The sequence below is a fragment of the Melanotaenia boesemani genome, chromosome 13, assembly GCF_017639745.1.
Source record: "Melanotaenia boesemani isolate fMelBoe1 chromosome 13, fMelBoe1.pri, whole genome shotgun sequence".
In the NCBI taxonomy this organism is placed as follows: domain Eukaryota; kingdom Metazoa; phylum Chordata; class Actinopteri; order Atheriniformes; family Melanotaeniidae; genus Melanotaenia; species Melanotaenia boesemani.
This window is the reverse complement of record NC_055694.1, coordinates 33180273-33202426: the sequence shown is the minus strand read 5'-3', so window position 1 is coordinate 33202426 and position 22154 is coordinate 33180273. Positions and strand designations below refer to the sequence as shown.

Below are 22154 nucleotides of genomic sequence, written 5' to 3'. Positions count from 1 at the left end.
CGGGGAGAGGGAAGTCTGGGCTTCCCTGCTTAGGCAGCTACCCCCGCAACCTGACCCGAGATAACTAAAAAAAAAAAAAAACTTCCATCAGGAGTGCTTTCTAGAACATGACAAGTTCACTGGACTCCACAGCCACCAGATCTCAGTCCAGTAGAGCAGTTTTAGGATGTGGTGGAACGGGAGATTCTCATCATGGATGCAGCCAACAAACCTGCAGCAACTGTGTGATGTTGTCATGTTGATATGGAGCAAAACCTCTGAGTGGTTTCCACCATTTTGTTGGATCTATCTCACCCAGAATTAATGCCGTTCTGGAGGGAAAATATGGTTGGTAAATATATTTTCCTTATTTACGTAAACAATCTGGAATTTATGCGATAAATATGAATTAAATAAACCTAATGTGATACCTTAAATTGGCTAATTCAACATTTATAGTCCAGTTCTTCTAGTTTCCATGCCTTACAGCTACATGAAGGAAGTTAAAAATACTGAGAGTAAAAGGGAATATCTCTCTAATTTCAGCAACACACAGCCCATTCTGCACAGATTATAGCAACTGCCCTGAAGTTAAAGCTACACTGAGCTTCCTGCAGTTCAGACCTGCCACCCACTGAATTTTATGAACCAGAAAACACTAAAAAGCTACAAGTTTCTTCTCTGCCTGCATAGTGCAATCCTTCTGCACATCACACAGGAGTGGACAAACATTTGCTGTCACATCTGCAGCTGCACTCTGCAATCAGAAAGAAGCAGAAGATAAGTGATTGCAGGTTAGACCAAAGGGAACATGTGAACAACTCTCAGAACAGATGCTCTTTAATGGAGCATCAGAACCAAACAACAGATTAATGACTTTCTGGAGCTTTCTCTTGGCCCAGACCAACTGCCACCACTCAGAACTGCTTATATCTCAACGTTCACTCCACATTTCCTCATAGTGACGGCCAGCCAACTCGCTCACTCTGCTGTCATTTCGGATAATCCGATTTTTCCTCCGCGGAGGAAACTGCTGACAGAGGAAGCAGATGCAGACTGATGAGCATTGATCCCTAAGCTCACTGAGGATGGATGTGATGATGTGCGCTGCCTCATTAGCAGTCAGGTAGTTCGCTGGAAAAGATGTTTATTTCAACCGTGAAAAGAGGATTCATTTGAAAACATGAAAATGTTTTTGTTACTATGGGGGTAAAACAGAAAACATAGTTTGTCTCTAGGTTAGATCTGATGGACTGATGTTTCCAAACTGCCAGAATCCTGCTAGTTGATCTTTCCCAGCTTTGATGCAATAAATCAGACGAGATATAAAAACAGTGAAATCAGGTTACATAGATTATATAAAATGAGAATAAGGATGTCTCTTCTCTTCAAACCATCCAAATCACTGCAAGGACTGCACTGGAGGTCAGAGAAGATGAGGAGTTTGTTCCCTAAGACCCACCTTCCTTACATGCACATACAGCCACGACTTATTGTCCTTTTCATCCACAGGCTTGTACAGCTTTTATATTGTTGCTTATTTTCTTTTTCCTAATTTTCTGTAAAACTTGATGGTACAAAAACATTTCACAGCCTGCTGTAACTGTGGGACCAATAAAACATTAGAGACCATTTTAACCATGTTCAAACTGTCTTAAAATACTGTTGTGTATAGTTTGACATGTGCCTTCTGCCCCCTACTGGATTTGTTGATGTCCTGCAGTTAAAAACTGTCCTGATTTTCTGGGTCATTTAGATTCACTAATACCTACATAAATACAAACTACCTTTCCCGAGAGCAGCCAATCATTTTTGCAAGACATGGGTTATGTCATAAATTATTTAAGCTGCTCATGTTCATAGAAGGTCAGCAGGGACAGGCCATCTTTAAGTCCAATGATTTTCCAGGCAGTGTGAGTTAAATGCAGCAGAAACTTTGCCAAACCAAGCTGTGGTGCCGCTTCTTACACAACTGTCAGACACCCTGAGAGAATAATAACATGACCTTTTTATTCACATTATGAATTCTGAATATAGATTCTGAATATGTATATATATATATATATATATATATATTTATGTATATATATAATGTGTAAATACTGCACTGTAAACTGGTTCATTTCATCCTCGGTGTGAAGGTGCTGCAGGAATAATGAAATAAAATATATCTATGTAAATAAAGTCACATGAGACTCACACAATGCACTGACCAGGCTTGAAATGTCTACATAAACCACCACATCATGGAATCGTTGCTTCATTATTTCATATAAAAGCAGTTGTACAAGGATTAGTTACAATCGCACACAAAACACACAAAATGACAAGCAGGCATGCTCGGACGCGAGTGTTTGAGGCTGCATGCAAACCACATTTAGAATAAATGGAAGGTGTTGCCTGACTTTGCTTACTGAGGTCACTGGGCAGGCTGTGGTTCAGGTTTTTGTAGAACTCCGTACGATGGGCCCTCTTCAGCCCCGTGCACAAACCGAAGTCAGAAAGCTTCACGTGACCCTGCAAACACAAAAACACGCCATTACAGCTGCTAGAATCACAGCAAATAAGATGGTTTAACACCTCCAATAGTTCATTAAATACAAGAAAGTGGCCATTTGAAATTAAAATATTCTCCTTGGTGTTTACATGGAAATAGTAATTCCGAAATTAGGTGTACATAGAAAACACGTTTAATCGGCTTTAGATCTGGGGGGTGGGAAGGGTTCTGATTGGACAGGGGGCAGACGTTTTTAATAAATTATCTGTTTTTAAGAGAGGAAAAAAAAATCAAATATCGGACTGTGAGATTTTTCCTGAGACAGCAAACACGACGGGCAGCACTCTGAGGGAAGGACGGTCAACTTGGACTCTGGAAAACTTCAATCTCTGGAACGAACACCTATTCCTCTTAGATGTTTCACAACAGGCCCAAGAAAGAGAAGTTCAGACCTTTTTTACAGGTGAAAAACAGAGATGTTCGGGAGTATTCGTCAAACAGTTTGGTCCCATCATTTTCTACAACTGATGATCACATGTGTACTTTACATGTGAGGGAGGGGCTGCAGGTGACCTACGGTGACCTGTGGTCACGGGCTGTGGGTAGTGATGAAAGAACGAGATCGTTAATACAAGCGGCTGAAGTTTCCTCCGCAGGGGAGTTGGGGTTAAATCTGGAAGAAAATTTAGTGTGTCCTGTCCTCCTGTCATGCTCAGACGTTAAGGATTTCAAAAATCCTTATCATAAAACAAACACACTGTGCTGTGTGTCCAAAACTGTCCAACAACGCTGAAAACTGTGTGGTCTGGACTTTCAGGACTTACTGCTTCTTTCATTCAGACACGTTTGATTCTAGCAGATCACATCACAAGCACCAAGAGAAGCCATTTTCTTTCCAGAGATTGTCCTGTAGTACTGTCAGGGCTTAGTGACATGATGAGCAGCTGTTACACAAACTTATTACCAAGTTCTACTTCAAGAAAGCCACATTTGTGAGGTACAACATGGAAGGGAGCTTAAAACAATATCATTTTCAACATGTCTGCAGCTGAACGCAACACCTGAGCTTGTCGCCGCTGCACTTCAAGCACCATGAAAACGGGAAAAAAACACAAGGTGTAGGAAATGTTCAACAGTGTTAATATTTACAAAACACAGTTTCATTAGCAGGGTCATCATGTCTCCTGCACCACAACAGCAGTCATGTTAGTGCCGAGCATGATGGACCAAGTAGACTCTTTTCCACAATAAAAGAAGAAAATCTCCCCCCACCACTACACCAACAGCAGCCTGAAGATGGCTGTGTGGTAAAAATCCCGGCAGATCAGCAGCGTCTCAAATACTCAGACCAACAACCATGCCCGGTTCAGAATCACTTGAGGAGTTAAATACATTTCTTCAGCATGTCTACATGACTAAATTCATTAAGTTGCTAAATGTGATTGGCTGATCAGACGTCTGTTCCCAGGCAGCTGAACAGGTGGAGCTGATAAAATGGTCAGTGAGCTCATAAACAACAATATGAGGTGTACATGTTTTCATTTTGTAGTAGATTTTAATGGAGCCGTACAAATAACTTCCAACCATTGTGAAAATGATTTATCAGACCTACGAAACACGTTAAAACCAATGAAAGAGGTCACACTACTTATTACATGTAAATATTGTTACTCCCTTATTTAGTCCAACTTTTCCCTCCTATGTTTTATTTAACTAAATTTATGCTACGTTTTGGGTCCACTGCTTCTTTAGGTGAAAGTAAAATGTTTTTTACACTCCCCACATTTCTGAATGACTGTCCTAGTACAGACAACACTGTGCAAATTCCAATAATCCAAAAAGTTAAATAGCACCATTCTCAACATTGTAAAAATCTATTTTTATCAACATATACCCCCAACTATGCTGTTTGCATTAAGTGACAGCAGTGTTTCAGTTAACAGACAGGTGCTCGTCATAAAATTAGAATATCATGAAAAAGTTGATTTATTTCGGTAATTCTATTCAAAAAGTGAAACTTGTATAATGTAGACATTCATTCCTCACAGACTGACATATTTCAAATGTTAATTTCTCTTAATTTTGATGATTATAATTGACAACTAATGAAAACCCAAAATTGAGTATCTCAGAAAATTTGAATATTGTGGAAAAATTCAATATTGAAGACACCTGGTGCCACACTCTAATCAGCTAATTAACTCAAAACACCTGCAAAGGCCTTTAAATGGTCTCTCAGTCTAGTTCTGTTGGCTACACAATCATGGGGAAGACTGCTGACCTGACAGTTGTCCAAACCCATATGGAAAAGATATATAAAAATAATGTAAAGTTTGTATCTGTCTTGTGTGAAACTTGTATGTAATGCATACGAGAAAGAAACCATATATAAGATTCATAGAAAAAATGTATAAAATGAAACTTGTATGATTTGTGTTCTTCTAAAAACAATATATGACAATAATTCCACATACAATACCCTTAGAAAAAAATGTAATATCAAACTCATATGAATCATCAGTATCCTAGAAAACACAGGATTTGCTTGTTTTGCCACAAATGAGACATACAACTAAAACACATTACGACAATAAAATTGAAGGGAAAAGTGTGAATTCAGTAAAAGTAGGGTTTTAAAATGTAATAATAAAATTTGGCTAAATTTAGCTTTTTTATTTTTTTCGTAATGCCAGGCATCATATTCCTAACTATTAAATAAGGCTTTTCCTGTTATTGCATTGGTAATAATAATAATGGATTAGATTTATATAGTTCTTTTCAAGGCACCCAAAGCGCTTTACATTGTGAATCCATTATTCATCCACTCCTCACTCATACCTGGTGATGGTAAGCTACGTGCGTAGCCACAGCTGCCCTGGGGCAAGCTGACGGAAACGTGGCTGCCAGTCTGCGCCTACGGCCTCTCCGACCATCACCAAACATTCATCCACACATTCATACACCAGCGATGCCAACACTGGAGGCAAGGAGGGTTAAGTGTCTTGCCCAAGAACACAACGACAGATGACTGCGGGAGCGGGAATCGAACCGCCGACCTTCCGATCATTGGACGACCTGCTCTACCTGAGCCACTGCCGCCCCAATGATACTGGCTGACATTTAAAGAACAAATACAGTACCAGTCAAAAGTTTGGACACACTTTCCCCTTAGATTTGATGAGACGTGTCCAAAATTTTGACTGGTACTTATCCAATAAGTTTGACAAATAATTAAATAAATATAGCAAATATTCAAAATATCTTTCTAATGTATTCAATATTGATTGAAAAGATAGAAAAGACCACTGATTTCATTCTTGTTAACTATTTTTATTTCTGCACAAAATCTGCAATTACACAAATTCCACATAACTAGAGATGTCGAAAAAAAATTTAGATAAATAAAATTCATTATGACAGTGCTTTAAAACTGTTTTGCCACCAATTTCTTGTTCTTTTGAATTAGCATAAAAATACATACATCCTAATAACATGCATTGCAAAATGGTTAATTTGTTGCATCGGTAAGAGTTTAGACTGAAATATTTTCTTTTTCTAGCTCAGAAACCCAAAATCATTTACTCCACCTTCATATTCAGATTTAATCATTTACAATAATGTGTATTCAGTAGCTGACATACAATCGAGCTGGACTGTGGACATTGTATATACATACATGGTCTAACTATCTGAGAAGCATTTATGGCTTTGTGAAAGCCTGTGGGAAAGTGAACAGTTGACATGTAGCTCAGTTGAGTTCTGATAAGAGAACCTCTGGCTAACTTCTGCATTGTGCAATTACCATATTTTCCTATGGCATATAAACACTGATCACCAATGTCAACAAAGTGTGAGACAGCAAAAATACTTCCATCCTTTAAAAGCACAACAGAGTTGTTTCTTTGTTTTGTTTTGCTGTAGGTATGACCATGAACAACGTCTCCATTCACAGCTATTCTCTTGTAGTAACTCACTACAGAGTTTATGGGAACCTCTCTGACTGTGTGGAAAGCAGCTTGGTCACTCAGAGATATTATTCTTACATTTGGTGGACCAAGGGCAGTCACCTCAGTAAACTTTTTATACTTCTTGACATGCTCGTTTCCATGTCTCATTTCACTGCAGAAATCTTTAACTTCTGCAGGCGCATTCATTAAGAACTGCTTTGCTAAACTGGGGAAAGCACGGGATAACGCCACTCGTTTGCATATTTGTTGTGGTACAGCTTGAGTACTTTTTATTTGTTTCAAAAGGTACCCATTGAAATTTTCAAACATAAAGGCTGAGTGAGCCCATAAAGGACCCCACTGCACAACACTTTTACTCAAATGTACCAGTGAATGAACATTGAATGTCATGTGCTCTTTCCCATACAGTGACTGTACACCTCCAACAAAGTACACTAATGCCTCATGTGCATGGTCTATCAGTTCAGTAGTTAATTCAGAACCCAAGAGAATGCTTATGCCCTCTGCCAGTAATGCCCAATGAGAGTGATACTTCTGTGGAAGTATGCCTTTCAGAACTGGCAAGCTATAGTACAAAAGCCAATGCTGCCACTCGTGAGCTTTCCAGAATTTACGTTCTGTTAAAGATCTTGGAACACGAGCAATAATACCTGGAGGTTTAATAGACAAGAGGTGTTTGTCTATGCTTGCCATTTGTGAACCAATATACCATGGCTCAGAAGTGTTTTTAGAGTCTATCCATAAAGCTGCCATGTATCTGCACACACCAAGCAGTACACAGTGCATGTAGTCAGGGACCATCCCATTGATAAGATCAAACACTGGTAAATCTGCAAGAGGAGATGTGCCCTTTATGCCTAATATAGCCTTCCCTTCTCTTGCAGCTATTTGTCCTATTTCTACTGTGGTTTTATGATTTCTGTCACTTGGCTTTTCATCAGGACACGAGTAAACCCTTGTGTTTCCTTTTCCTTTTCTTGTTTGCATTCCCGGGTGAAGGCAAATTCCGCAGCCATACTCACCATTAAACTGCTTAAAATTCTGCAGCAATGGCCTTGCTACTGCATCACACACACAGCACAATGCGTGCACTTTTACATGTCTCAATGACAGATCACTAGGATCTTGCCACTCAAAACCAGCTTGAGAAAGATTTGCACACTCCTCAACAAATGGTTTAAAGAAGCAGGACATGTCTGGCTTTTTGGATCCAAACCATAAAGAACATAAAAGTATATGTTTATCTCTACTCTCAGGTGGTATCTCGTTAACACAGCACAATATTGGCCAAATACTAAATCTGGAGGACTGAAAAACTGGTACACCATCACAGTTGAATGTGAGTGATAGAAAATCCTCTTCACTGTTAGCCTTTATGGTCTGGTACAAGCTGCCATCACACATGTCATTTATTACATGCCTCCCACTGGCATCAGCACAAAAACATAGATCATGCATACCGTGGTTTTCAAGAATATCTTTCAGCTGATCTTTTAATGGTATACTAATAAAAAAACTACCTTCCTCCAAACTGGCTTTCGCAGTTGTGAATAAGGAACATGAGACACATTTAAGTGTTTCTTCTAAAGATTGTGAGGAACCAATGTACTTAGTACAAACTCTACAGTAGTGATGTCGTCCAAACTGCTCTGTAATATCAGCTAATGGTTTTTCCAGAAAATACTTGCTTGTTGGAACTGCAGTAGTCCCACCAGAATGTAACTTGAGCAGTTTCAGCAGGTCCTCCAATAATACACCTGTAGTGTTGTGTCTCAATGCAAATGAGAGAATTGAGATGATGCTTTGCTCTTCTGTTAGTCCATGGGAGGAGTGGACATCACCTCCTTCTTGAGGGAAATTCTCCTAAATGGTTGAAATAGTACTCGGTTATAATTGAGCAGGTTTCACTTGTTTTCAATTGTAACCTTTTTCTCAGACTACGCCTGACAGAGAGCATAAACAGAAGTCATAGCTAAGCTTGTTAGGTTTGTCAATTGATGAATGAATCAATGTTAACATTGTAATCAACTTTAAGTCTCACCTGTACCACTGTGAAAGGTTCAGTTCTTTGCTCCTGCCTTTGGGTGGCAACTTCAATGTAATCCTGAGGAAACAAACGATCCACTTATTAAAAAGAAGTAGAAAAACGGAGGGGGAGCAGATTATGTGATGCTGCAGTTTGGTCTTACCTGTGGAACTCTGAAAGGTTGTGCTCTCTGTTCTATCTGACTATTATCTTCCACGCTTTCCTAAGAATGACATAAAAGAACAACAGATAGTTAATCCAATTTCCCTGTAAGAGTGACGAACAGAAGTAGAGTTTTGTCTGTACTTTTGTCTTACCCATGGCACTGTGCGAGAATCTGCTATCTGCTCGTCTCTCTGGGTGGTATCTTCACTTTCCTGAGAGAGACAAGTCAATATCTGAATAGATAAAAAAATTTAAAGATGGGACTGATATGATCCTATATAGTATTGGGTCAGACGCTAACATAATTCACATTTCTGAATGGTCAACTGTGCTTCTCATTTCTAGATGTGATGGAGTTGTGTAGAAGAGACTTGGTATGCACAGAATAACATGAGAATAAAAGTAAGACGCAAAATTATGGCCTGGTTGTCTGTTTTTTAAAGCCAGTAGTAGGACACAGAAAGAGAAAGAGAATGAGAGACAGAAATGGGTGTGGCTTTTAAAATAATGTAGTTTTGGCTTACCTGTGGAACTCTAAGAGTTTCTGCTCTCAGTTCTTCTCTCTTGCCATCATCTACATCACTTCCCTTAAAAAGATTAAAATGAACTTGTTATTAGACAGATTTCACACAGCTCCCCCGAAAACAATTAAAATGCAGTTTTACTTTTAAAAGTTGTTTTTTTCTCAACTAAATAGAAAGGTAGAGCTTAGCTTATATGTTTAAAAAAAATTACATTTTCTCCTTCTATTCGTCATTTTACAGTTACATAAGTAATGTTTCAGATCACTTTCACTGCAGAAACATTATGAAGTCCAGTCTTGGATCTCAAATAGTTGAGATTTCCTCCATAACTAACGTACACAGAATGCACCATTCAAGTGGCAAACATAATACAATATGTTGCATGCAATACCATGTTAATATGGTAATATGCGCCAATTCACAATTCAAAATACACAATGATAAATGTGTATGGAATTTCATTCACTTAACATTTTAGCCCACATTTGGTACACATATCACACAATAACTGAAGCCAAAGTCAAGGTTATGTGTACCAAATTAGTGATTTCATGTTCCATTTTTAACATCATTGTGCAATTCCATACACTTAATATTAAATAAATTACACTTACGTGTTGCGTGGTGTGCTTCCCGATGTCAGTCAAAGCTCTGTTGATTTTTCTAATAAAGCAATAGAGAGGAACTGCTAGTAACTTTAAAAACAATGACATAACTTATGAGTTGCACAGCATGAGCGGGCATACCTTTTTTTCCATCTGGTCAAAGTACGTGTGGGAACGTTTTTCCGCAGCCAGTCTCTTTCAGTTGTGTCAGATGTAACGAGTTTTCTTTTCGGCATTTCTGTCTCTAAAATTACATTCGTCAGTTCAACCGTCGGATTACTCAATAATCTCTGGAAAAGTTATGCTAGCGCTAAAAACAGAAACAGTACTGGCGTAGCCTATGAAGCTAAACGTTTGATTTAAGCTCTAAGGGCGATGATTGGTTAAGCGCTGGGTCAAATATCGGTATACGCCAATCAAAGATAAAGTGGGGCGGGCTACCTAGCAGCTATCAACGCGAGGGTAACGGATGAATTGCGAGATTTAACTAAGAGCGGCAAGTTGGTCGGTTAATCTCGTCTTTACCATGGATCTGCGACTCCCAAGGATGGAAACTATGCAGACGAAAGCACCTAACGTTCGAGGTAAGTACATTTAGGTTTACCAATTTTGAGGATTTAGTTACAGGTTCGGCATAGATGGTTTGCTAAAACTGGTTAGCTGAATGCTTAAAGGAGTAAAAAATAAATAAATAAATAAAATCAGAAAATTCTCACTTGACAGAATTACGCAAATAAAGTTGCACTAGCTGGAATTTTTTCTAATGTCCTGCATGTAAAATAGAATAGATTTGTGTGAGAAAAGCAATGATTAGCATAAATAGCACGACAGGTGTCATATATCAGTAAAGTTTTCTTTTTTTTTTTTTCAAAAAAAATTTCTCACTCTCTTCAGAACACAAGGAGAGGAAATTTGCAGTGGTGCGGTGGAGTGAAGGCGAGGATTCTGGAAAGTTAAGTGAAGTTAAAACAGATAATATAAGGGGTTATGATGACTTCAAGATGGACCAGCATGGCAATCCCATTTCCACCTATTCAGCCGTTATCGAATGGCGCCATGGGAAGAGACAAAGAGGAGGGTGGCCTCATTACAGGGGCACTGTTGTTTTTGTCTGCGGTAAGTTGTTACTATGGTTTTAATTGACAATTGTGCTCTCTTTACTTGAAAATAGTTCTTTAAGAATAAGTTTAATTTAGCCTGTTTAAACTCATGTGCTTACTTGCCTTGCCAGGTGGTTGAAGACTTTATTACATGATTATTGCTTAATTTGAAATGTTGAAACAGTTTTCCCACCATTTTTTTTATCATAAATAAGCGACTGCTATAGAAAAATCAAATCACACTTTATTTATAAAGCAACTTTCCTGCCACAGGCAACACAAAGTGTTTTACATGGTTAAAAACATGTATGCATATTAAAAACAAAACAAAGTGAAAATACATAATAATAGAAACACTCACCAAAATATTTCACACAGCTGTCTCGAACTGAATGTTATTATAAAATACTAAAAGTGATGAGCATCTGGCCTGATGTTGCTGTGAGGAAACAATATCAGTGTCATGGGGATCCATCCACACCAGGGGCCAGTCCACCTGTGTCTAACAGCGGCGACCACCCCCATCTGGACAGACCGGGGCCCACACCACAGCCAAAAGGCCACAGTGCAGGGCCCAAGCCACCCCGATAAGTGTAATCACCACGACAGCAGCCCCCAGACTGAGCAGGCAAAACCCCCGGCGTGGAGGATCCTCAAGAGGAAAATACTGGAGTTAAAATTAAAATTAAACAGCCTTAAGAAACAATAACAGCTAAGAATTAATGAGTGAATAAGTAAATGAATAAATAAATAAGAAGTAGTACAGTTGAGTAAAATAAGAATAAAGTAACGTGAAATAAAATTATGTAAAATAAATTAAGATCAAATAAAATTTAGTTTGAAGCTAAGCTAAAAAGGTAGACCTTAAGCCTCTTTTTAAAAAACATTGTTATTGTTATGATGTAATTTTTATGTAATTGTAAGATTGTAATTATGTCTCTTTGTTTGTATTCCTCTTTTTTCTCTAGCTACTCGTTTTGAGGCAGCTTGTAAACTTAATGCACTGCTGAAGGAAAATGAACTATCAGATCTGACCAAGAGGGAATCAGTCTACTCTAAAAACAGTCAGGATGAGTCGGATGACTCAGATCCAAATGAGACTCAGATTCTGTCGCAACCGTTGCGAGTCAAGGTGACATTGGTTTACCATGTTTTTCTGTTGTTATCATGTTTAAGTGGTTGACACTACTGTATTATAGCTTTTACTTTTTAGAATTGAAGAAAATACATGAAGATTGTTTATACTAGCTGTGTCCCAAAGCATTGGCTGAAGCCCTCAAAGGATCCAGCCAACAAAGTTTGCAGAAAAATAAACTGATTTTTATTTATTTTTTTTATTTTTTTAATTAATTTTTTTTACTGCATTCAAGGAAGTCTAACATCAGGAACAGGCTTAGTTGCACCTCTTTATTGTATGTGGCTGACAAATCAGCTCTTCAAACTAGACTACACTTTGGGGCAAAGCTTTACACTTTAGATTCTAAACTCCACTTACAGCTTTGTCTTTGTTTTTCATATTGGTTTTTCTTATTTCTCCCTCTCTTTCCATATGTCCAGAAATCAAAGGCTCACACAGGGAAAGACCCTGCAGAGAAATTTCTTGCCATGTACAGTCATTCACCACCTTCAGTCCCTCAGTGTGATAAAAGTCCAAGAAAGACAGTAGTTGATCTAAAGCGAGAGATCCAAGACCTGAAAGAAGAGAATGCTAAACTGAGGGATCTGCTTGTCCAAGGTAGCACTTGCTACCACTCTTAACAATTAAACAGCCAATACACTTTAAAAAGTCACCTTTGCCTGTGTTTAAACAATTAGGGTAACAATTTTTCATTTCTGATTTACCCTGTATAGATGTGCCAGAACTCATGAAGACGATGAAAAATGTGATTCATTTGGCTGAACCTAAGAGATCCAGTTTGCAGCTCTGCCAAAGTTCTCCGCAGTCCAGGCCAGGTTCATCATCTGATGATTCACTCCTGCCCTTTCCCAAAGCTACTCCATCCTTCTTCACATCAGAGTCTGTCATTGCATCATCAAAGGAGTCCCAGTCGTCCAAGGTAAATAATTTTTAAAGAATAAATAAATAAACTGCATACATTGGATTTACTGTTTATCAGGACAAATTCTAATACAGTACCAGTCAAAGGTTTGGACACATTTTCCCATTTGATTTAATGAGAAAATGTGTCTAAACTTTTGACTGGTTCTGTATTTATTAATGTGGCAGATCTAATTTGTTTCTATGCACTGAAGCCCAACTACTGAACTTTGACAGATGTTATTAGAACCCCCCAAAGGTTTGCTTATCCAGCATCATCTTCATCCTGTCTCTTTTCTGAGATCAATCCAGCCAGGATATGTCAGTTTGATGTTGACTTATATTATCTTTTTCCCCTTCTTTTTCTGACAATGTCCTCTTGGGTGTCTTAGCTGAATTATCCATGGTGTGTGTTCAAAACTGTGTTGATATCAGCTTGTGCAGTGCGAGATAGTGATGTCACATTTTAGCACAGGTCACAAGCAATGCACCAGGATGTTGCTTCAGGGCAACATTGGCTTCAGGAATATACATAAATGTCACTGTGCTGTCAAAAATTAGTCAGAAACTGAGTTTTAGGTTTGTTAAAGTTATTTAGTGTTGCTTTATGTCTCTGATGCTGATCAAATTGTACATATCAGTGTCCTAAATGTTTACCATGTCTTTGAACAGGTGGAGATCCATCCTGGGACTGGAGTCATGATAGAGAAATTGGCATGGGCCTATGCTTGTAATGCAAGTTCAGCTACAGTATTTGTGAGGCATCTGCTCACAGCAGTCTTCCCTACGAAGATACTGCTTGTGAGCAATCTTCGGGGGGGAAAACGAGGCAGAGGAGATGCACGTTTACCTCTGGATAAGAATAAACTGGATGCCATCTACAGTAAGTTTTTAACCTAATATGGCATGTGTTTAGGCAATAGTCCATACTTTTTTGTATTTACTGATTACAGACAAAAGACAAATAAAAAATTTCTCATATATTATACCAGTATCTCATGGTGCCAGACTTTAGTGTTAACTTGTGTTGAATTCTCTGAAAAATGTATGGCGAACATATCTACTTGATGTTTCTACATTGTATTATTGTTAGTGAAAAAATGCCTCTGCCAAATGCAGGAACCTAATTTAGAGATCAAATAAAATTTAATTTTATAGTACATTTAAAAAACAACCAAAGTTGGGCTTAACAATTATCAGAAGCAAAAGAAAAACAATAAAATTGGAGTACTGTCTAATCTTTTTATTATATACTGTATTATGTCCTGGTATATTATTGGTCTTCTCATAATATGCTATCATTGGCTACAGATTTCTTTGTTGTTTCAGTACCTCTGGGATGTATTTTGTTTGTTCAGCAGCAAATGAACAAATTTAGGGTAATATGTATATTGTAGTATGAAGTATATTTTTGCGTTTGATACAGTCATTTCTTCATCAAAGGTTGCACTATTATTGTTATATTTAGAATACTTATACTCTGATCCCCCACCTTATTTTTGTACATATATAGGTGCAACTCTTGAGAGGTGGCCTGGGACCCAACCCTCCAGCATTGGTACCACAATCAATGCCAAGATCACAGAGCTCCGAGCCAAAAGTAAAAATGTTTCTGTTACAGAGTCCCCTTAAACTGAGCTTTAATGTCTTGTGTGGCACATATTGTATTATTGTTATGATATGTCATGCCAGGTTTATTCTACTCTAGAGGAACTGTTGTAAGTGGGTAGGTTTTATCCCACCCTGTTTTTGCCTAAGTTCAAACCTAAGCAGAAAAAACTATCCATGTTTAGATTGCTCTTTTACTAAAAGAGCTGGGGTAAGGTTAAATATTTTGATCTAATATCAGTGTTTCATGTTAATATTAGTTCATTCTAAATAAAAATTAATTAAATTTAAAATTTGCCCAGTATTCATGTCTTTTTATCAGTATTACAGATTTGGAAAGACAGCATTTATAAACTGCAGCCCTGTAAATGTCATGTTAGACAGTAATTGTTCTGTTAGCTGACCAGACAGTCTGTGCATTGTTAGTTTATAACTCACATTGATCCAGTTTTAGTAGTACAGGGACAAATGGAAGTTTTGTCACGTTCATTAATTTGTTTAAGATATTAACTTGGGCCTGTATAAAAATGATTAATTAAATGCATGTTTTTTATAATCTGAGATTTAGGAATTCTTACAGGACAAATATAAAAAACATAGTTTACCATTATATTGTTTTGCCTTCACCTGCAGATAAAAAGCATATGTAATGGTACATATTCCTATACATTTTTATTAGATGACATATAATATACCTATAAAAAGCATATAAAAAGGGATAATGGCCCTGCAAACTACATTTACAATTTATACAAAAAAAACTATATTTAAAAACATTTGTTGATATATGTAAAGCATATGTCTTTATGACAGACATATATTAAAAAATTGCAGAAATTATATGGAACAACTATGAAATTTATACTTTGACATATATGTTCCTTATATACCACATACATAGTTTGCACATGATCCTTATGTGATCCTTTTTATTATTATGTATGAAAGAAATGCAAAAGTGGCCACTTTCAGGAATAAATCATATAAGACTTGTATGATCCACAATACATGAAGCCAACTACATGTGACATAAATTTTTTATGAGTTTTTTATATTTCTTTTCCATATGGGAAAGACGACCATTGACATCTTGAACAAGGAGGGAAAACACAAAAGGTCGTTGCTAAAGAGGCTGGCTGTTCACAGAGCTCTGTGTCCAAGCACATTAATAGAGGCGAAGGGAAGGAAAAGATGTGTAGAAAAAAGTGTATAAGCAATAGGGAGAACCGCACCCTGGAGAGGATTGTGGAACGAAACCCATTCAAAAATGTGGGGGAGATTCACAAAGAGTAGACTGCTGCTGGAGTCAGAGCTTCAGGAACCACCAGCACAGATATATCAAGGCATGGTTCCAGCTGTCGCATTCCTGGTGTCAAGCCACTCTGGAACAAGAGACGGATCAGAAGCGTCTCGCCTGGACGACAAAAAGGACTGGACAGCTGCCGAGTGGTCCAGAGTTATGTTCTCTGATGAAAGGAAATGTTGGTGTCCTTTGGAAATCAAGTCTGGAGGAAGAGAGGAGAGGCTCAGAATCCACGTTGCTTGAGGTGGAGAGTAAAGTTTCCAGTCAGTGATGGTTTGGGTGCCATGTCATCTGCTGGTGTTGGTCCACTGTGTTTTCTTAAGTCCACGGTCAACTCACCATCTACCAGGAAGTTTTAGAACACTTCATGCTTCCTGCTGCTGACCAACTTTATGGAGATGCAGATTTCATTTTCCAACAGGACTTGGCACCTGCACACAGAGCCAAAGCTACCAGGACCTGGTTTAAGGACCATGGTATCCCTGTTCTTAACTGGCCAGCAAACTGGCCTGACCTTAACCCCGTAGAACATCTATGGGGTATTGTGAAGAGGAAGATGTGATATGCCAGACCCAACAATGCAGAAGAGCTCCAAGCCACTATCAGAGCAACCTGAGCAGTGCCACAGACTGATGGACCCCATGCCACGACACATGCTGCAGGAATTCAGGCAAAAGTACAGAGTGCTGTACATGCTCATACTTTTCATGTTTATACTTTTCAGTTGGCCAGCATTTCTAGAAATCCTTGTTTTTCATTGTCTTCAGTAACATTCTAATTTTCTGGGATATTGAATTTGGGGTTTTCACTAGTTGTCAGTTACAATCATCAAAATGAAAAGAAATAAACATTTGAAATATGTCAGTCTGTGAGGAATGAATGTCTACATTATAAAGTTTCACTTTTTGAATGGAATTACTGAAATAAATCAACTTTTTCATGATATATAAATTTTATGAGGAGCACCTGTATTTATAGTTTGACAGGGCTTCATTTCTTTTTTTTACCCTGTCCTGTCCAGCATCCTAACATACAGAACGGTGGTCTGTGTGCCATATTTTGCTTGACAGATCTGCTCTACCAAGGGAGACATGTTATATACATGGCTGCCCTTGATATTTTTATTATTTTTATTGTAATCTTATTTTCTTTAGTCTTTATATGTCAGTGCTGAACCTGACAGGGAGATAGAGGAAGATGGGAAAAAAGGGAGAAAAGACAGGATTAAAATGTGTAAATAACAGTTGTCTAGGCTGCCTAAAACACACCACAAAAAAACAATATAAACTACCACAGTACTACATGATACATAAAGAAAAATAGGATAGTGATGTTATGAAAAGTTACAGTAGTCATCAAACGTACCTGCAGAGAAACGTACCAACACACAAACATCAGCTACATCTAATCAGAAGCAGATGGAGAGACGAGCACGTTTGTGAGCGTGCACATGTGAAGGTGCGTGTGTGGCCATGCAACAAGGAAGAAATGTGTGCTTGCATGGGGGGGGGGGGGGGGGGGGGGGGGGGGGGGGGGGGCGTGATCACACCGCACCCCGAAGCATCAGCGGGGGACGGGGGGAGCCCGAGGCCCCAAAGGCCCAGCAGGTCCACAGAGCACCAAGCCCAGGACAGCCGAAGCAGACAGAGCAGTGGCTCACTCAGACCAGAGCAGAGGGGCCCCCAGACTTGAGCCCCCCGGAGCGACAGGGCAGGGGCACCGGGCAGCACAGGGCGGCGGTTAGCAGGCCCAGCGGGCGCCCCAGCGCCATCAAACCTGACAACATAATGCTTGTGAATCACCAGTTACAGCCTTTTAAAGTAAAACTGATCGATTTTGGTTTAGCTGCAAAGAAATCCAAATTGCCAGTGGGAGAGGAGCTTCAGCCTTTTGGTTTCAGGTCTCCAGAGGTCATTTTAGGCCTTCCAGTCGATGAAGGAATTGATATGTGGTCTCTTGCTTGTGTTTTGGCTGAATTGTTTACATGTCAGAATCTGTATTCTACCACTTCTGAATATGAAATTATGAGAACCATTGTGCAGTTGCAAGGAATGCCCCAGAATGAGTTTATTGAGAATGGATTATATGCAGGGAAATATTTTACTCCCTCCCAAGACTCTACTGGTTTTGCTTGGCGGCTAAAGACACCAGAGGAATATTATGCCAACATGGAAAGGGAAGAAAATGATTACAACATTTGCAATTTGATAAGTTCTCTAGATGAGCTGCCAAACTTGCACAAGATATCTGATGACCCTGAGGACACTTTGGCTTTTATTGATCTTCTCAAGAAGATGCTGGAAATAGATCCAAAGAAACGTATCACACCAAGTGATGCCCTTAAGCATAGTTTTATCACAAGGGATCACTTACGTCCTGAATCTAATGACTCATGTGTCCCACCACCACAATCAGACACAAGGAATTCCCAAGTTAATACTGAACAGAGAGAAACAGTAAGTCCATCAGCAGATGTAATTTCATCTCAGCCAAAGGCTGTTTGCTTCCAGACAGAAACTGAATCAAACAGACAAAATGACTCAGTTGCTGCTCTCTGTCAGGAATCGAGTCCTACACAGAACTCAGAGAATTTCTCTTTTGTGAACATAGATCCATGGTGTTGTGCTGAATTGAATTGCAAAGAAATGTTTTTCAAGCCGATTGGCAATTTTTTTTCAAACATTATATCTACAGCATGGGAGTGCTTCCCATGTTGTAGAGCAAACACATGAAAGACACGATGCTTTCTCCCAGCAGACAGCTGACTCACCACTGAAACTTTGCATGGCATTGCAGGCAACTCTGCAGTTGCAAAGACAATAAATATTTTTATATAGAAAGATCCCTCAGAATCCCCGATCCCTAATTAATCAGCAAAGCCTAATATTCAATACAGACAGATATCCACACACAGCTAGAAGCTACCAGACCAGGATTTCTCTCTCCAACTCTCATCAAAAGACTGGATGCAACCATCACAGCAGGACTCCATCATTCATCTCATCATCTCATGGTAATCTGAAACACCACTGTGTCATTTTGTCAGCAAATAATCTAGATGTCACTTTACCATAAATATCATTTGTTAACAGCAATATCTGCTGCAACAGTAAAAACTGTTTTTATTTTTGGGCTGATAAGAGATGAAACATCAAGGCAAGTTTATTTGTTCAGCAACGACAGGACGAGTCAAGGTGCTTTACAGAATACAAGAAGCATAATTTAACAATAAAAGCAAAAGAAAAGGATGAAGAAAGAACATTTGATAAAAAACATCATTAAAACACAAACAAGTTTCAAAATTCAAGCTTAAAAGAAACATTCAGATCTGGACTTAAAGCAAATCAACAAACCACAGCAACATTAACAAGATCATACAACAACTATGACCAGTAGAGCTATGGTACTAAAAGGCCCATTTAGAATTTTTGTATTCCAAGACTGGGTTAGTTCTTTATCGTTTTCCATGAAACACAACATTTAATGCTCACAAAAGCAATATATGATGGAACAATAAGCCTTTATGCTCTGCTGCTCCAGAATCAGCAGTGGCTGCTTGGTCTGAGTCTGACCCAGCAGCAGAGCTTCATCTCCAGCCGTCCAGTGATGTCTTTGAGGGTGAGATGGACACTGGTTGGCTGTTTTGGTTTATTAGTGAACTGCTGTACCATTGATAATTACTAAGACACTGATCAACGCATTAGCTATTTCAATTATATAATCAATAGCAAAATATAGGCTAAATTTATCTATAACACAACTTAAATCGATGTCCTTGTTGTTGACAGAACCAGGCCCATGTCCCCAAACCAAGGCTGCTTCAGATAGGGTCATGGTTTGCTCTGATTGTGTGTTGACTGAGTTTCCAGGTAGGGCTGAGCAGGTTGCCATGGAGACTCAGGGCGGAGTCTGGAGCTACAATTGGAACCACCTGCAGTTCATTGCCCTGCTCGTCACCTTGCTGCTTACAGACAGGCAGGAGCTCCAGTATTCACCAGATTGTCTCTCTTTACTGCGTGATAATCAGGCCAGCTCCAGTCATTTTCTTTTGGCTCTTTGCTAGTAAACTTATCTTGTTATCTCTCCCTCTCAGCACTTTCATTTCCATCCCTTGGAGACTTACAAGCAACTCTGGATCTGGACTTCTCTCTCTGCCAGCCTACCACCTGCTGTTAGTGCCCACCTGCTGTTAGTGCCTGCCTGCTCGCCTTGCCTTCCACCTGAACTCAATCGCTACAATCAGAGTTCTTTCCTCAGCTACCTCCTCCGCCATCGGACTTCCTCTAGGAAGAAGTAGACCACTGATCTTGTGTTCACTACTCAACTTCATCATCTGAAGTTTAAGCTTAAGTTGGATTTCTTACATGTAGTGCCATATTATTTGAATTAATTGATTGTTGTTTATTATGCTTACATTACCAAATAAACAAGTATGGGAAGATTTTATGGAATCAAATCAAATCAAACTTTATTTGTAAAGCACTTTTCATGCTTGGGCAACACAAAGTGCTTTACATGAAAAATCAATTCTTCCATATTAAAACAAAAAGAAACTGCATAACAGGGGAGAAAGAAGAAAGGGGGGGGGGGGGGGGAGCGAAATTACAGTTGCACGCAGGAACATGCATTTATACACACAGCACATACACCCGAACAACCCCAACCCATATTCGGCACACGACTCTTTGATTTCTTTCTCTGTACTAAAAGTAGTATTAAACACTTGAAATGATAACCATCTGGCTTGATGTTGCTGCTGTGAGGAAACAATATCATGGGGATCCATCCACACCAGGAGCCAGTCAACCCATGTCCCACAGAGGCTGCCATCACAACAACCACCTGATCAGGACAGACCGGGGCCCACACCACAGCCATAAGGCTGTAGTATTGGGCCCCAGCCACCCAGACAAGGGCGATCACCGCAGCAACAACCCCAGACTGAGCAGACAGAGCCCCCGGCATGGAGGATCCCCATGAGGAAAACACTGGAGTAAAAATAAATATTAAATAACCTTAAGAAACAATAAGCTAAGAGTAAGTTAATAAATAAACAGATAACTAAAATAAATACAACTGAGTGAAATGACATGAAAATAAAATAAGATAAACAAATTTAAAAGGTTAAGATAAAATAAAAATGAGTTAAAAGCTAAGCTAAAAAGGTAGGTGTTAAGCCTCTTTTAAAAAACATCAACAGTCTCTGCAGCCCTGTGGCTCTTCGGCAGGCCGTTCCACAGACGAGGGCCGTAACAATGGAAAGAGGCCTCACCATATGTCTTGGTCCTCACCCTTGGAACAACTAATAGACCACTAGCAGAGGACCTCAGGGTCCGCGAGGGTTCATAATTTAAAAGCACGTCGGATAAGTAAGAGGGCCCAAGACCATTAAGACATTTATAAACTACTAAGAGAACCTTAAAATCAATCCTGAAACGCACGGGGAGCCAATGCAGCGATTTTAAAACTGGTGTAATGTGTTCCCGCCCTCTGGTCCTCGTTAGCATTCGTGCCGCCGAGTTCTGAAGTAGCTGTAGGTCCAAAAGGGACTTTTTGGGAAGACCAGAGAGCAGGGCATTACAGTAATCTAATCTACTGAAAATAAAAGCATGCATCAGCACCTCCGGGCTGGCAAAAGAGAGAAATGGGAGGACTCTGGCAATGTTTTTAAGATGATAAAATCCTGTCTTTGTGACATTTCTGATGTGTGGAATAAAATCAAGCTCAGTGTCGAAAAGAACACCCAGATTTCTCACACACTGAGAGGGATTAAAATTATGTAATTTTGGTGAAATGATCTCTCTCTTGTCTTCAGGACCGATAATTAAAACTTCAGTTTTGTCCTGATTGAGCTGTAAGAAGTTCTCTGCCATCCATGACTTCATATCTAAAATACAGTTTAAAAGGATGTTAACTGGCTCCAGGTCATCAGGAGACACGGCGATGTAAAGCTGTGTGTCATCAGCATAGCTGTGAAAATCAATGCCGTGTCTCCTGATGATATCCCCAAGAGGTAACATGTACAAATTAAAAAGTATTAGGCCTAAAATTGACCCCTGGGGAACCCTACACTTGACTTCATGGATTTTTGAGGAGCATGTATCCAGTGGCGTCGCCTGGCCTGGGCATTCCCTGCTCTAGCCCCGAACATTTCACATCAAGACCCGAATGTTTTTTCATACCAGAAGGAATAAGTTTACATTCTCTCAGCCGCCTTATGACATTAAAGAAGATGTTTTGTAATTTCCTGGCGTTTGTGAATGCAACACAGGTACGATATGACCAATCACAGAGGAATTTTATGGAAGCGGGAATCCTCCGTGTTGGCTGACAGCCTCTGA

General features: G+C 39.2%; 2 protein-coding genes across 2 annotated transcripts; one reads left to right on the top strand and one right to left on the bottom strand.

Annotated features, from left to right (window-relative positions):
* Positions 1–913: 913 nt before the first annotated feature.
* LOC121651005 lies at positions 914–10017 on the bottom strand. Its single transcript, XM_042002845.1, has 10 exons — positions 9906–10017; positions 9774–9822; positions 9160–9222; positions 8788–8847; positions 8634–8693; positions 8486–8548; positions 7695–8307; positions 7222–7274; positions 2394–2496; positions 914–1113 (listed from the first exon to the last, which is right to left on the bottom strand). Exons 1-10 carry the CDS (start codon positions 9998–10000, stop codon positions 914–916), a joined length of 1359 nt encoding a protein of 452 aa, XP_041858779.1. The 5' UTR covers positions 10001–10017.
* Positions 10018–10311: 294 nt separating this feature from the next.
* On the top strand, positions 10312–12936 carry LOC121651004. Its single transcript, XM_042002844.1, has 5 exons — positions 10312–10348; positions 10659–10880; positions 11833–11996; positions 12422–12599; positions 12716–12936. The coding sequence occupies exons 1-5, from the start codon at positions 10312–10314 to the stop codon at positions 12934–12936; spliced, it is 822 nt and encodes a 273-aa protein (XP_041858778.1).
* The last annotated feature ends 9218 nt before the right edge of the window (positions 12937–22154 follow it).